This window comes from Cupressus sempervirens, chromosome 2 (genome assembly GCF_028749045.1).
Source record: "Cupressus sempervirens isolate cs-2001-9-10 chromosome 2, ASM2874904v1, whole genome shotgun sequence".
NCBI lineage: Eukaryota > Viridiplantae > Streptophyta > Pinopsida > Cupressales > Cupressaceae > Cupressus > Cupressus sempervirens.
The window spans coordinates 501,319,782-501,333,693 of NC_143119.1; the positions used below are offsets into that span (position 1 = coordinate 501,319,782).

The window sequence follows — 13,912 nt, forward strand, 5'->3', positions numbered from 1 at the left end:
ATGAGACGGAGAGGAAAAAAAACACAAACTCCCATCTGCAATTGACATACAAGAAGTTGGGTTTGAAGTTTTCGGATGAAACCCTGTAGAGATTTTTAACATAACACTCTGTGTTTCATCATCAGAATGATAATGCAAAGCAATTTTAAAATTGTTGAATGCTATTAATCATTTTAAGCCTCTAAAGGTCCCCAACACATTGTGCATATTTCACCCCACAGACCTGATTGTTCTTTGCCTATACTACAAATATCCATACTTCCACAAATATTGAAGCAATGGAAACCCGCCATTGGAAATACAATAATGCCAGAACAATAGGATATCAATAGGTCATTCATAAATATTATATAATTGTACAAAAATAGAATTTGAAATTAGGTTGTGATATAAGCATGTTGAAACTAACTTGTGATATGATCATGTCATTGACATGAATATCAATTCTCCAATTCTCAAAAAAAGTTAAAAATATTTTCTCAGAAACTAATCCTTCTAGAAAATCAAGTTTATTTCACCAATATAGAAGGTAAAATTCAAACAGCCAAAACTCAAAATTCAAATACTCTATGATTTCACCATTTTGTACATGGGAATAATGGAGGTGACACACAATAAACTTATACCATAAGAAATCAAATGAAAATAATCTGTGTAACAGGCCCGTCGTTAAGAGCCATTGGTCACAACCAGCTACATTTTACACCTTTATGTATTGCTCATCTTCACTCTTGTAGATTTTAAACCCGGATGCTTTTTGGATATTGCTCTGCAATGGCTCATCTAGCACTTTTGTGGATTTTAAACCCAAATATCTTCGGAACATAACTCTGCACCGGCTTTGATGGCTTTACATGTCCATATGTCATCAAAAAAAGATGTGGAAATGTTGTTCCAAAATATGCCCCATCAGTATCTGTCTTAGTTGAGGAAATTATATGGGCATATAACACCATTAGTGATGCATATTTGTATCTCAAAGTACTTATTGACCTCAAAAGGAAAATTGTTAAAATATCTCCACATTACAGATTTAGCCCAAAAAACAAAAATATTATATATGAAATTAAATGAAAACCCTACATATAGAAATGACCATTTACTCATGCTATAAATGTATGACTTTTTTAAGACTAAAATTTATGCAAACATGCTTTATTAAGGATACTGCCTTGATATTTGGACCTTGGATAGTAAACATCTTCACATTTTGGACAGTAAATTTTCACTGTGCTTGTCCGTGGAATATCTGACTGGCCCACTGGGAGACATGGCTGACCTGAACAGTAAACTCTTGGGCACCTTCCAAAATCAGTATTCTTGTACTTCTCCAGCTGCACATGTAATATCACGAGCAAAAAAAGGATCATATGCAACTGGCGCAAGCACCTAAATCCTATTCAGGTTCAACTAATTTATGATCACATCATACCATAGCATTCATCCCCTTGCTTGTTAAAATATAACGGACATGGATCAAACCATAAAGCATCTCAGCAGCAGACTCCACCAACTCATTCTGTTCCTCGGTTAATATATCATCTATAAGCAAAAAGTATAGAAGATTTCAGTCATTTTTTATTCTGATACTTAAAATTAAACAAATGCAAAAGGAGGTGCTGCATATCATTCATATAACTGATTTCATGTAGTAACTTTGCCAAAATGCAATGGATGGGCTTAATAGAAACATCATGAAAAACAAATGGTATTGAGATTTATTATAATGAAGGAAGATTTAATAAGTTTCCCAGCTCCTACAATATTGATGAATATTTGGAGTTGTATCACCTTGATTGGGATGATCTACAAAATGTGCCAAAAGCTCCAAGCAGAAAGTAAGCATCGTGGATTCATTTTGTGTACTAAAATAGTTTATTTCAAACAGGTTTTCAAATTGGACACTTTCTATGTAACCTTGGGACATTGTCCACTGTATTTTTTCATCTTTTGCTAACCACCAGAAACATTTCAGGGGCGAAAACGATTACAAGATGGGGCCATCACATCCTATACAACAATCCTATGACTCAACCAAAGATCAGTAACATTCAATAAGCAGAAACCATGAGCATCCGAGCTTCATCATTTGAGGTGACCTTACTCTATATTGTTTGTTTGCACAAATTATTTTCTTTTCTTTTTTTCTATTTTCAAAGCTTCAAATTCTTGGGGAAATTCTTTAAGTTCTCAATTCATGTCTGGAGTTGCAGCTGTGTATTTAAAATGAGATAAAAATATGAGCACCAGTGAAGATTATGGTAGCTAAGGTGAAGAAACTAGGAATTATTAAAAAAGCCATAAAGGTACTACAAGTTCTTTTTGATGTTCACGTCTTACCATTATCAGGGGTTTATATGACCCGTTTAAATAGCCTTCTGAACACCTTAAATATTTATACAAAGGGTCCAATCAATCCTGAAAACAATACAGCTTAGAATAAAAGTCAAGATGGAAAACTCACAGGGGCAATGAAATAATGTAACGTATTTATGCAACAAAGATTATAAATACACCTATAGTTTTGGTCATCTTCCACAGATATGAGGAAAGTGGGTAAAAGGTATTGAAGAACAAGGTGACTATATCGTGAATGGAGGGTGAAGAATATGTGTGTGTGTGTGTGTGGGTGGGTGTGTGTGTGTGTGTGTACATCCTACACAATTTAGCATAATGTTGTCTACACAAACCAAGGATGTTGAGACTCATGAAGATAATTTTTGAAAAAGAAGTGGTAAAAATGTTGCAAGGAAGTTCAATATAAACCTTTAAGGAAACATTTTTCAAACCAAAGGCAAGATCAGATAGAGCTATATAAACTCATACCATCTGTATACAATAATGAAAATGGCATAGCAAGGATATCCCAAAATTGAGGACACTAGCCACTCACCTCCATTGCCAAGCTATTAATTCCCATGTTGCAAGGAATAATTGATCCAATAAAACTTCATTAACCCTTTCAATTAGAATAGGCTTCACTATCAACAAGTTGGGAAGTTAATACAGGTGCATAGTATGTTGCAACTTATGGCTTAATTCATAGTGCCTCGCGACTTAAGGATTGACAACCTCGAAAATGCTGAGAGACCCTGACTGTATGATGGTGTGTGGAATCCAAAGATGCCATACGAATTGACGAGGAGAAAGGATAAAGGGGATTGGTTGGGGTTTTGTTGGATACAACAATCCCCCATGTTAGTGTCTCAAAGTCAGAATCAAATTTTAATTTACCCTTGAGAAAGTTAAAGCTGAAGCAAAACAATAGTGGATCTAGTTGTCTAAATTGTCATTTTGTTGTTGCTGCCTTTTGGCCTCTTCATTTGTTGTATATTCACATCGATAATAAAAATTCAAATGATGAGTATATCAGTGCTTTTTAGTTTTAAATTCAACTATATAAGTTTCTATGCATCAACATTTTTGGCCACACAAAAACTTTACACAATTGAATCCAATCAATACTCCAATTAGATCTTGAAGTGTTGTTAATATATGCTTCAACTTGTGTGAGTTCTTAATTAAACTCTCAAGAATACTACTACAGCTTATTGACGAAATTTGATATTAATATCCTGTACCACTATAAGTCACATTGCCACAAACAGCGACGCTGTACCAACTTACATTTAACAATCTACTAAACAATAACAAAAAGCGATCTAAAGGGGATTCCACAGAGTACTTGTCATTAATTTCACGTGTATTTAGCACAGATCATAGAAGGCCTAGGCATTGTCAATAAAGACTTATTCAATGGTTAGGATCTTAATACAACCAATAAGGATAAATAAATGAACTTTACCTAAATAAAAGTCTGATTAGTTAAACCAAACAAACATTAGTTACTGGCATATGATTGATTAGAAGCGTCTGATTCTACAATAGAGAGTAAATCCCCATTCAATGTTATCAAGAGTGACAATTACTCTCTGTTTAAAGTTATTCAAAGCAGAACAAGATAACTCTGTAACTAATTCAATTATGCTTCTGGATTCGATAGTGTGAGTATACTATTTTTGCATCGACATTTTGGATCACACTCTGTGATCCATCATCAGGATGAGAGATAGAGAGCATCACGAGAAAGTGAACCAAAATGTCGATGCGAAAATACTCACACAATCGAATCCAGAAGCATAATTGAATTAGTTTCATATAAATTGTGGAAATCTTCTTGTTCTTAATAAACTGTGTAGTTCAAAATTATCATCTACTATGACAAAAAAGGGATAGCTGATTTCAGAAGAGTTATGTCCTATAAAGCTACAGTAATTATTTCAGTTTGCATTCAGGTTTGGGAATAGGAATTTAAGTCTGCTATGACCAAAAAAAATTGGGATTGAGTACCTTCTGTACATAAATATATATATAAGTTAAAATCATAAATATATACAAATGTTAGCCTAGAAAGAAGAAATTACTTCAGATAACCACAGGACATATAAATTATTAATGGCAAGACTAAACATAAATTTCAACAGATCGCATGTACCTCTTTCTCATCTCATGTTGCTCTAAGGTAGGATATCTAGCATTTGTTGTTTTTATATTTTATCAACATAAAGCCAGCAATTATTTCTTTTACAGAAACCTTCAGTAGGTACTACTCCAAGACTTAATATAAAAGACAAGTGATAAAAGTTTTAAACCCCCCAATAGCTGTACAAAAACTTAAAAGACAATTAAAAATAAAGAGCAGCATATGAACTTTAAAAAGCAGCATCAACAATAAAAATAGCAACACCAACAAAATATAGTCATTTTATCAACACTCACTGGCCATCATTGGAGAAACTGGGAATGATGACCTTCCTACCACATTCTTCACATCCTCCTGAGTGTTAAAAGTGCCATTTGTACAAGTTACCCACTATTAACAGATGAATGGCATTTGAAGCAGTGAGGTGCAGAGGCATTTTAGTTTTTCTTTCAGTAGAATATGATGACAAAAAATATATATCAGGGTACAAAAGAAGAGCAAAAAAATTTAAAATGCTGCAGTTCATGGTTCATGCGGGGTGCAAATTTTGCATCCTTCATATGTCATCTATGTTCATGAATGAACCCAGTCAATCTGGGGCCCAAGCATGCACCCTGTCCGCACCCATGACAGACAGGACCATGAACACAGATCAGGAGTAAACTGAAGCTACACCTGATGATCTTTTTGGGCAAATCAGTAAAATAAATTTTAAGGTACAGATGTAGTAACCTCTTGAATTAAAACTTCTCTATAACAAGACTCATGTTTTGGATATCCCCAAGAATGCATTACCAGAAGTACAGAAATACTTTCAAAAAAAATGGGAACTGCAATCTTCACCAGGTTTCTAAACCTAAAAATAAAATCATGTAGAAGCATGGACATTAACTAATAGGTCCTTGCAGTAGTTACTTGACAAGAAATAGAGCAAAAGAACTCACCATTGGATGATTCCACATCCAGAATCAAGTCGAGAGCATAATCATAATATGGAACTTGGCTGCTAAGCCCACAGAGATTGAAATCATCTTGAATGTACTCATCGTCAACTTCACAGAAAAACTCATTCCCTCTCAAGTTACAGAACCATGATATCCATGATGTATCATCTGCATCAGACCCACTCACGTCTGATTCTTCACTGTCTGTATCAGAATCCTCCACTGCTCCAATAACCAAAAAGCAGAATCACAAGTCATAAGAAAATATTAAGTAACGAAATGAGGACACCCAAAAACCAAATGATAACATGAAAAGCCACTATACAGGCACAAAAGAAACATTAAACATGAAATCAATACAAAATATTGAAAAACAGAAAATGTCATGTGTATAGGAGCATATTTTACAACTAGCAAGGCATTTGAACAGGATCCTTAATTCAAGAGTCCCCCATATCAACTTTGCAATAGCACTGTAAAACATCTATATATTTCAGGCTCTAGCCTAACAGAAGGAGCATGGCACATAAGACACCTTTGTTTAATAAATGTAACTTTAATAATGAGTATTATAATTTTGTCTCTTTTCAGGTTTCAACCATGGTCTACCACACAGAAGCAAGCCTGATTTACAAAACTGTCTACACAACCTTCCTTCAAACCATTAAGTGAATGAAAGCATTGAAAAGCAATATAAGAGCAAAACTATTGAGATTAGTGTCAAATTTCCTCAAAAAACTCCTATAACTCAGTCAGCAGCCTGTGCTTATAAATTTAAGAAGCCATCTTCACAGGGATGCTAGAACATCGGTATATTATGTATGTCAAATGTTAGCCATTTTCGATAGAACAAGACTCTTATTTGACATTTCACATGATGTTTCATTATTTTTTCAGCTTTCTATATGCTCTAATTTTATAACCCCTCGAGTAAAAATCCACACAAAACACACCTTTGTTAAATAAATGTAACTTTAATAAGTACTATAAATTTGTCTCTTCTCAGGTTTCAACCTTGGTATACTGCACAGAAGCAGGCCTGATTTACAAAACCGTCTATACAACCTTCCATTAAACCATTAAGTGCATCCCAAAATCACCTATATAAGGGCAGGGATATCTATATCATAGAAGAGGTCCAACCACCAACATGCTTGGAATAGCTGTATTTTCATTCCCAGCATAAATTTACTGGTAAAAAAAGATGGAAGCATTGAAAAGCAATATAAGAGCAAAACTATTGAGATTAGAATCAAATTTCCTCAGAAGTGTCCTAAAACTCAGTCAGCAGCCTGTGCTTGTAAATTTAGGAAGCCGTCTTCACAGGGATGCTAGAACATTGGTATATTATGTATGTCAAATGTTAGCATTTTCGTTATAAAGAGACTCTTATTTGACATTTCATGTGATGTTTCTTTATTTTTTCAGCTTTCTATATGTTCTAATTGTATATACCCTTCGAGTAAAGATCCACACAAAACCAAGAAAAATAAAGAAACCAGCAAAATAAATTAGAAATAAGAAATAGGCTCAAAATGCAAACAAAAAAACTTGGTGATCCAAACTCCCAATTATCACACTCATCACATCAGACAGTTGTAATGCCTAGGTCTAAGTCCTAGTTGAATCTTGATTGAAAAAAAATCTCATCTGGCACTTGTATAAAAGGTTCTGGCCTAAGAGCAAGGCAGGTGTACCTCTTTAATAGGGATCCTGAGGAACCAGTTACTACAAATATTTTAAGGTGCAAGTAGTCCAATGGAGGAGTCTCCTGCAACCATTTTTAACAGCAAGTGACCCTATGTAACATATTCAAAATATAGAACAGTCCATGATACAATATTTATTATGTTTACCTAAAATTCTGAGACAGTTTCTCATGATGAGGAATTTGAATGATGCAAATGTTTAACATTTGCAATGCAATGCTGCTTCAGATGTTTTAAAAGAACTTTCTTCCAAAAAGCGGCCCAAAACTTCTCATGATTTTCTTTCAGCCTATTTTATGGCAGTATTTATCCAGATTACAGACATGTTTAACATAAAACGATGCAATATAAAACTCAATGTAAATCCACGTCAGAGAGATTTTGAGCAGGGCACCTACTTTTAACCTACTGAACGCTAAGGCTAAGGCTTTAAGCTTGTTTGGTATAAAACAAGCTAGTGGGATATGATCGTTGAAGAAAAACACATAAAACTTGCATGCAACTATTTTACAGAAACAGAATTTAGCACCACAATGGACGGGATTCGCTTCCAGCAGGATTGCTTTCCAGAGATATAGAGATGTGTATGATGTTAAACAATGTTTGAAAAAAAAATGCACTTTGTTAAGTTCAATAGCACACTGTAATTCTGACTTATTAAAAGAACTAAAGAGTGATGAATATGCCGACAAATTAAAATTTCAAGAAGAGAACATGAGCAAAGCTACCTTCATCTGTGTAATTTATCTTGTCAAGTGCAGCACTACGTGAATCTCTCCGACCTGATGAAGTGGAGGGAACAGACAATCGACCATTTGCTCCTTTGGAGGTTGATGGTGAGGACTTGTCCAGGCCATGCAGATGCTTATCCAGTGCATCATTGATCCTCTTTCGATCTGATGGAGGATCCACCCGGACAACACCTTCTGACTTTAATGCCCCAGTTCTGCCTTCAACCCCTCCTGCACCCCGCTCTTTGTACATGTCCTCTGACCTCCTTGCCCGGGTTTATAAGTCTCCTTATTCACTGCTCATACCAAAAGAGACAAGAAAATTTTTGTATAATGTAGTAAATATCATCTCAAGCAAACGGTTATTTCAAAAATATTCATTAACAAAATTAGGAAACTACAGTGGACCTGTTCAAAATGTAAACATTTATATTCCTCAGTCAAGATCACATATTCTAGTGAGTCCCAATTTATTCAAGCTAAAAGGTGAGGTTACTGTTGTCTTTAGAGAGGGTAACTGGTCCCTTTCTATTTAAAAGATGGAGCATAGATTTACCATCATACAGAGACAGCAAAGGTGGGCAAGAAACTGCATCAATTTGCTTCTTGAAGAGTCAAAAGTCATTTATATGGACAAGGATTGAGATGTTGTTAGAAAATTTCAAACAAAACATACACGGTAAAGAAATAAGATTTGATTTTTCATTAAATATTATAGCATGTATAAGGCGCACACACACACACCCATCACCTAATACCTAGGGCATTTACCCATAGTTGACTAAATAGAGCCCTCAAAATGTTAGATTAATAAAACTCCATAAAAAAGGCAAGAACTATAGCACAACGATAACTTGTGAGCCTTGTGGGAGGTCTTGGGTTCGAATCTACTCGCGACTAACCAATAATAATAATTCATTACAATAAATAATAAAATTTAATCAAAGCTTTGGCCCATTAGCTATCAAAAAAAACTGTATAAAAAAAAAATTGATTAAGTATAATCAAGGGGCAGAATTCAGGAAAAGTAACAATTCTGACTTTCATAAATATGATATCAAGCACCTGAGACTTTCATGCCCGTGCTCATGGACTTGAGAAAACATAAGACCACATTTTCCAGTGTATTTTGAAAACAAAGTTCAAGGATTTTAGCAAATAAAATGGCATATGAACTCAAGAACAACTAAAAAGTAAAGAGTTGAGAGGTTTTTTAATGTATTCCAATAAATATTCAAAGCTTTTAAAGAATTGGGACAGAGCCATGTAAATGTGAAAAGCAACATTACGGGATGCTCCTAGATGCCCCAGATGCGGATGTGTTTTAGTGCTGACGCAGAGATGGGTTCTCACTTGGTGCCCACAGGAAGCACATCAGCGGCCTGTGGATATCAGTGCATCCACAGGGCACTGATCCACTTCCTGCGGGCATCTGGATGCATCCAGGGGCCAAGATGCCAAAAAAGCACCCAAAAGTAATTTTTAAATTTTTCACTTTAAATTTTCAAAAAGAAGTTTACCGTTCACAAGCTGCTGCCTACTCAGCTTCAAAATACTTATTCTCTAGATGAATCGTCCACCCTCTGATGATCAGGTGTTGCAGGACCCACAGGGACTTTAAAATCTGCCACAGAGAGTTCCATTTCTGGTGTATTAGTATCCCGCCTTGCATTCACATACTCCCTTTTTTGATTGAACCAACTCTATATATTTCTTCTTGTCTTCCATTCTTCTATTTTTCCCTTTTGACCATTATTTGAAAAACCTGAGATGACTACATGCAAACCATTTTCAGCTATTTACTTTGCTGGATTCGATTCATCAGGGTTTGCAGATGCATGGGCAGGGAGAATGCATTTTGAAAAGCTCCTTGCCAAGGTTAGTTGGGTGGTGCGTATATAACCATTGATAGCAATTTAGATGTATGCTGTCCATGCCAGAACTTGAATCAAATATTTGGCATTAACTATCTGATCATAAGAATCAAGGATCAACAGAGCCTTTTAAAGCTGAATGAATTTAGCAGCGCTTGGGCATGAGATCACATGCTTGCTTTACAAATACTTTGTGATGAGATCATGTGCTTGCTTTCACTACAAATGCCTATTAGATTTGCTTATAATACTTAATTTATTCTTATTTGAAGTCTTTTAACAAGATCATAACTTATCTGCCAGTTTTCCTACCAAACAATATTTTTATTATTCTGTGGATGTTGCATTCTAATATTTTTCTTTACAAAAACAGCTAATGTATTAAGTATTATGCACCCTGCTAGTTTTCCTTCCATTTTTATTGTTCTGTGGATGATTAATTTTCAATGCAACTGAATATAGCCAGCTAATATATTATTTATCACACAATCTGTTATGACTTACTAGTTTTCTGACTTCGAGGCAATTTTCGGCTAAACACTTGCTTTAGATGAAATGAAAGTTTAAGGGACCAGAGAGAGTAAAAACATCTGTACTCAAAGATGGTGATTTTTACTCACAATAACCTGGCACACACTTATTCATTTGACTTTTTAAATCATGCTATCTTTAACATGTCTAATCATATAGTGCATTTCACTGGATGTATTTCTGCTGCAATTATCCATTTTTGGCATCCATTCTTTTCCTTCTTTTGTTGAGTTTTTCAGTTGTCGTTTGGCAAGTAATGTACAGTATTCATTACTGAATACTGACAGACAAATAAATTCATTGCCTGTTATCATTTGCCATGCAGTGTGTTAACCTTACCCAAATTTAATTTTGTATATTTCTTGTATTTCTTTGATACTATATATATATATATATATATATATATATCTATCATTGTCTGTTATCATTTGCCATGCAGTGTTGATAAACTTACCCAAATTTAATTTTGTATATTTCTTGCATTTCTTTAATATGTGTGTGTATAGTATATGTATATATACATATACAGATATGTTCACTCAAATGCATCAACCACCACCACCCCCCCAAAAAAAAAGAAAAAAGAAAAAAAATAGTGCATCTGCACACCCAATTCTCGTACCCGCATCCACACCCAAATCAGCAACTTAGGTGAAAACAATAAAAATTCATATAGTTAAACATTTCCTAGAAAACAATATTAGGGGTGAGATAAAACAAATGAAAATTTAGCTGACAGAATCAACAATTTTCTGTGATTGACTAATTAAGTTAAAAACTTAATACAACTGTTTTGTAATTTTAAATTAGTTATTAAATAGCAGAGAACTGTCAAGACAGGAGAATAGTGTCTGCTATATAGACACCGTCAAGACAAATGAACAATCTCTCCGACTTCTACACGAAGGCACCTTAAAGAACAATGAGGGGGAAGATGTAAATGCTTTTGTCTAAACTTCCAGAACTAGAACTATAGTTGTATAAATGTTAAAGTATGTACAAAGACTAGACCAAATCAAATCAATTAATAAATAGGTTTCGTATTAATTAAAATTCAAAAGAATTCAATACAAAGTAAATTGAACCCTCAAGGAGTAGCTGTTCACGCTTATAATTTAATTAACGGATATAATAACAACAGAAAGCATTCAAGAAAAATAATAAGAAAAGATGGTTAACGATACTATATAAAAGAATAATGAAGAGCAAGGATTAATGATGAGATATGCATCAAGTATTTTAAGAGTCAAATAGGTGAAATCAATAAGTTATTTGAAAAAAATAAAAAATAAAGCAAATCTAATACGTCAAAAAAATTAACCTTCAAACTACCATAAAGATGAAATAGAACCTCATAATATATACAAAGGCAAAGAAAAAAACGAGTTGAAGAAAACACTATTCATCAAAATTCCACCAAAAGTACAAAGAAGTCTACACAAATTGGTTTGTCACGAATATTAATATGAAGAACCAGTCAACGAGAATAGTAAATCATGAGAACTTCCATATTAGGAACCCAGAATAAACCCATAGAAGACATGTTATAAGCTAATATGTACAAATGTTAAGTGTTTGATATAAGCAAACTACCACCTCCAATTATGCATGCGGTGCAAGCCAAAAAATGATACAAGGTGGTGTTCTGAGTGAATTTAACAAAACAGATACACCTTAATCGTAGTGTCTACAAAATAGAACCCTCGTTTAGAAATTTTATTTGAAACTTTAAAAAACCAGCATAAATTAGGCAAATGGATAACCCTCCTCGTCAAAGGCTACAGTGTACCAAACATTAACAAAGAAGAAAAAGAGAACTAAGGCAAGTCGTGAATTTGATAGCAAAAATAACCATCGGTAGTAGCATCAAAAACAAATGAATTTACTGTAAGGAGTATGTAAAGGAAAGTTAAAAATACTAATATGTAAAGGAAAGTTAAAAATACTAAGATGCATATTCAATAGACAATAATGAAGGGAGGGAGTTACAAGAGTATACTTCATAGAATTTGGAAGCTTCGAAACAATTAGACCACTAATGATACCCGGACATCTCGCCGTGGTTAAATGTAAGATCAAATACAACCTTGACATTCAAAATTGCGTTAACGAACGAAAGCAGAGCGTTGGCCAGTTAAGTTTTCCCCGAATTGTAAAAAGGGTACAGAAAGTCTAATACCCGTTGCGTTTCGCCCTTGCTGTCTCATCAGGAGTACGTCTATGAAAGAAATTTAATAGTAGTCATACAGTCAATCTACTCGCCTGTACAGACCACGACGCCATTACCGCAAAAGAAATCCTGGGCAGAATACAAGGGGTCTAGGGTTTCAATCCAGACGAAACCCTAGTTTTAGGGTTGCTAGCTAAAGGAAAAGCGAAAAAACCCCTAACCTTCAGCCCGAGCCTTAGACAGAAAAATGAGATAAATAGATAAAGGCAAAGGCAAAGGCTTACCTGGTTGTTGCTGTGAAAAGGGAGATCCGATCCGATCTGCTTCCAGGCTGCTTCTCCATGCATTTTTGTTAAAAAAATTCCCTTTCTTTTTTGGTTTCTCTGATCCCTCGATCTCACCGCTAATAAACGGTAATGCAATGTAATGAACGGGTCGAGTTGCACCCGCCCTTGCTTCCCCCGGTGCCCACGGTGACCGGCAATGGCCCGTGGTCGAATGTGATTCTTGAACTAAGCAGAATATGATTTCTAATATTTGCTTGGGGCGGGAAATTATATGGGATTTTATATAATTTTGAGGTGTTGGGAGGCCTTTCAATTGCGGAATGTTTTTGTGGGCCCTGCCCCCTCCTCGGTATGATATTTTGTCATACGGATGTTGATGTCCTCCAAATCCTCCATCACCCTCGCTTTGGTAGTCCCTACTCATGAAATGTTTTCATTACACCCTTCTTCCAATTAATATTCACAAACAAAATATTTTAAGTCTAAAGTTTAACTCAATCTATTTATAAAAAAAAAGATTTTGTAAGAGCTTTGTTTTTTAATATATAAACTGATTTTGTAAGAGATTTTTTTTTAATATATAAAATGATTTTGTAAGAGATAAATGCTATTTTTTTATAAAATGATTTTGTAAGAGATAAATACTATTTTTTATAAAATAATTTTGCAAGAGATAAATACTATTTTTTTATAAAATGATTTTATAAGAGATAATTACTATTTTTTATTGGCGAGCACTAATTTTGTTAGGGTTTAATTTTATTTGTCACCTCTAAAAATAACAAAAAAAATTAGTAAAGAGATAATCATGCATTGATTACGTTGTCAATGCTTACATCAACAAAATTAATGCCAAAAGGAAAGCAGCATGTCATCGACAAGACAATAACCAACAAATCTAAAACACTGATCCCCCTGTAGTAGCACTGATAGTGCCCATTTTAACAGTGGGACCTTGTGTAACCATGGCTTTTCTTGGAGGCAATCCAAACAGACACACAATTTGAAGCAAGCAAGCACAGGCCTTTGGGAAGGGCCCTAGTTCATAAACAAATGGTTTGGTATTATTAGTAAAATTTATGTGGCACGACCCTGCAAAAAACTTTGCCCAATAATTTTCCCAAAAAAATACCCTTGACTTTAACAATTCTATTTTTCTTTCGCTTAGAAACCTTGTTTCCAT

The 13,912-nt window shown here is 34.5% G+C and overlaps 1 protein-coding gene across 5 annotated transcripts; it reads right to left on the reverse strand.

The window, feature by feature from the left end:
* Positions 1–320: 320 nt before the first annotated feature.
* On the reverse strand, positions 321–12,841 carry LOC149573191 (putative casein kinase II subunit beta-4). Of its 5 annotated transcripts, none has more exons than XM_089814372.1 (7): positions 12,727–12,841; positions 12,452–12,534; positions 7,865–8,163; positions 5,428–5,649; positions 1,433–1,542; positions 1,169–1,334; positions 321–916 (listed from the first exon to the last, which is right to left on the reverse strand). In XM_089814372.1, the coding sequence occupies exons 3-7, from the start codon at positions 8,118–8,120 to the stop codon at positions 780–782; spliced, it is 891 nt and encodes a 296-aa protein (XP_089670498.1). In that variant the 5' UTR covers positions 8,121–8,163; positions 12,452–12,534; positions 12,727–12,841; the 3' UTR covers positions 321–779. The 5 variants fall into 5 exon arrangements, with proteins under 5 accessions (XP_089670498.1, XP_089670495.1, XP_089670496.1 ...); XM_089814369.1 differs by having other exon boundaries at positions 12,452–12,571; XM_089814370.1 differs by having other exon boundaries at positions 12,452–12,591.
* Between the last annotated feature and the right edge of the window lie 1,071 nt (positions 12,842–13,912).

Excerpts from the sequence above, each read along its gene's own strand:
- LOC149573191 (XM_089814368.1), bottom strand. The coding sequence starts at position 8,120 with ATGTACAAAGAGCGGGGTGCAGGAGGGGTTGAAGGCAGAACTGGGGCA. Across the intron at positions 1,335-1,432 it reads GCAAGGGGATGAATGCTATG|CTGGAGAAGTACAAGAATAC; the intron begins GTATGATGTGAT and ends TTACATGTGCAG. Across the intron at positions 917-1,168 it reads AAGGTCCAAATATCAAGGCA|ATACTGATGGGGCATATTTT; the intron begins GTATCCTTAATA and ends CAACTAAGACAG.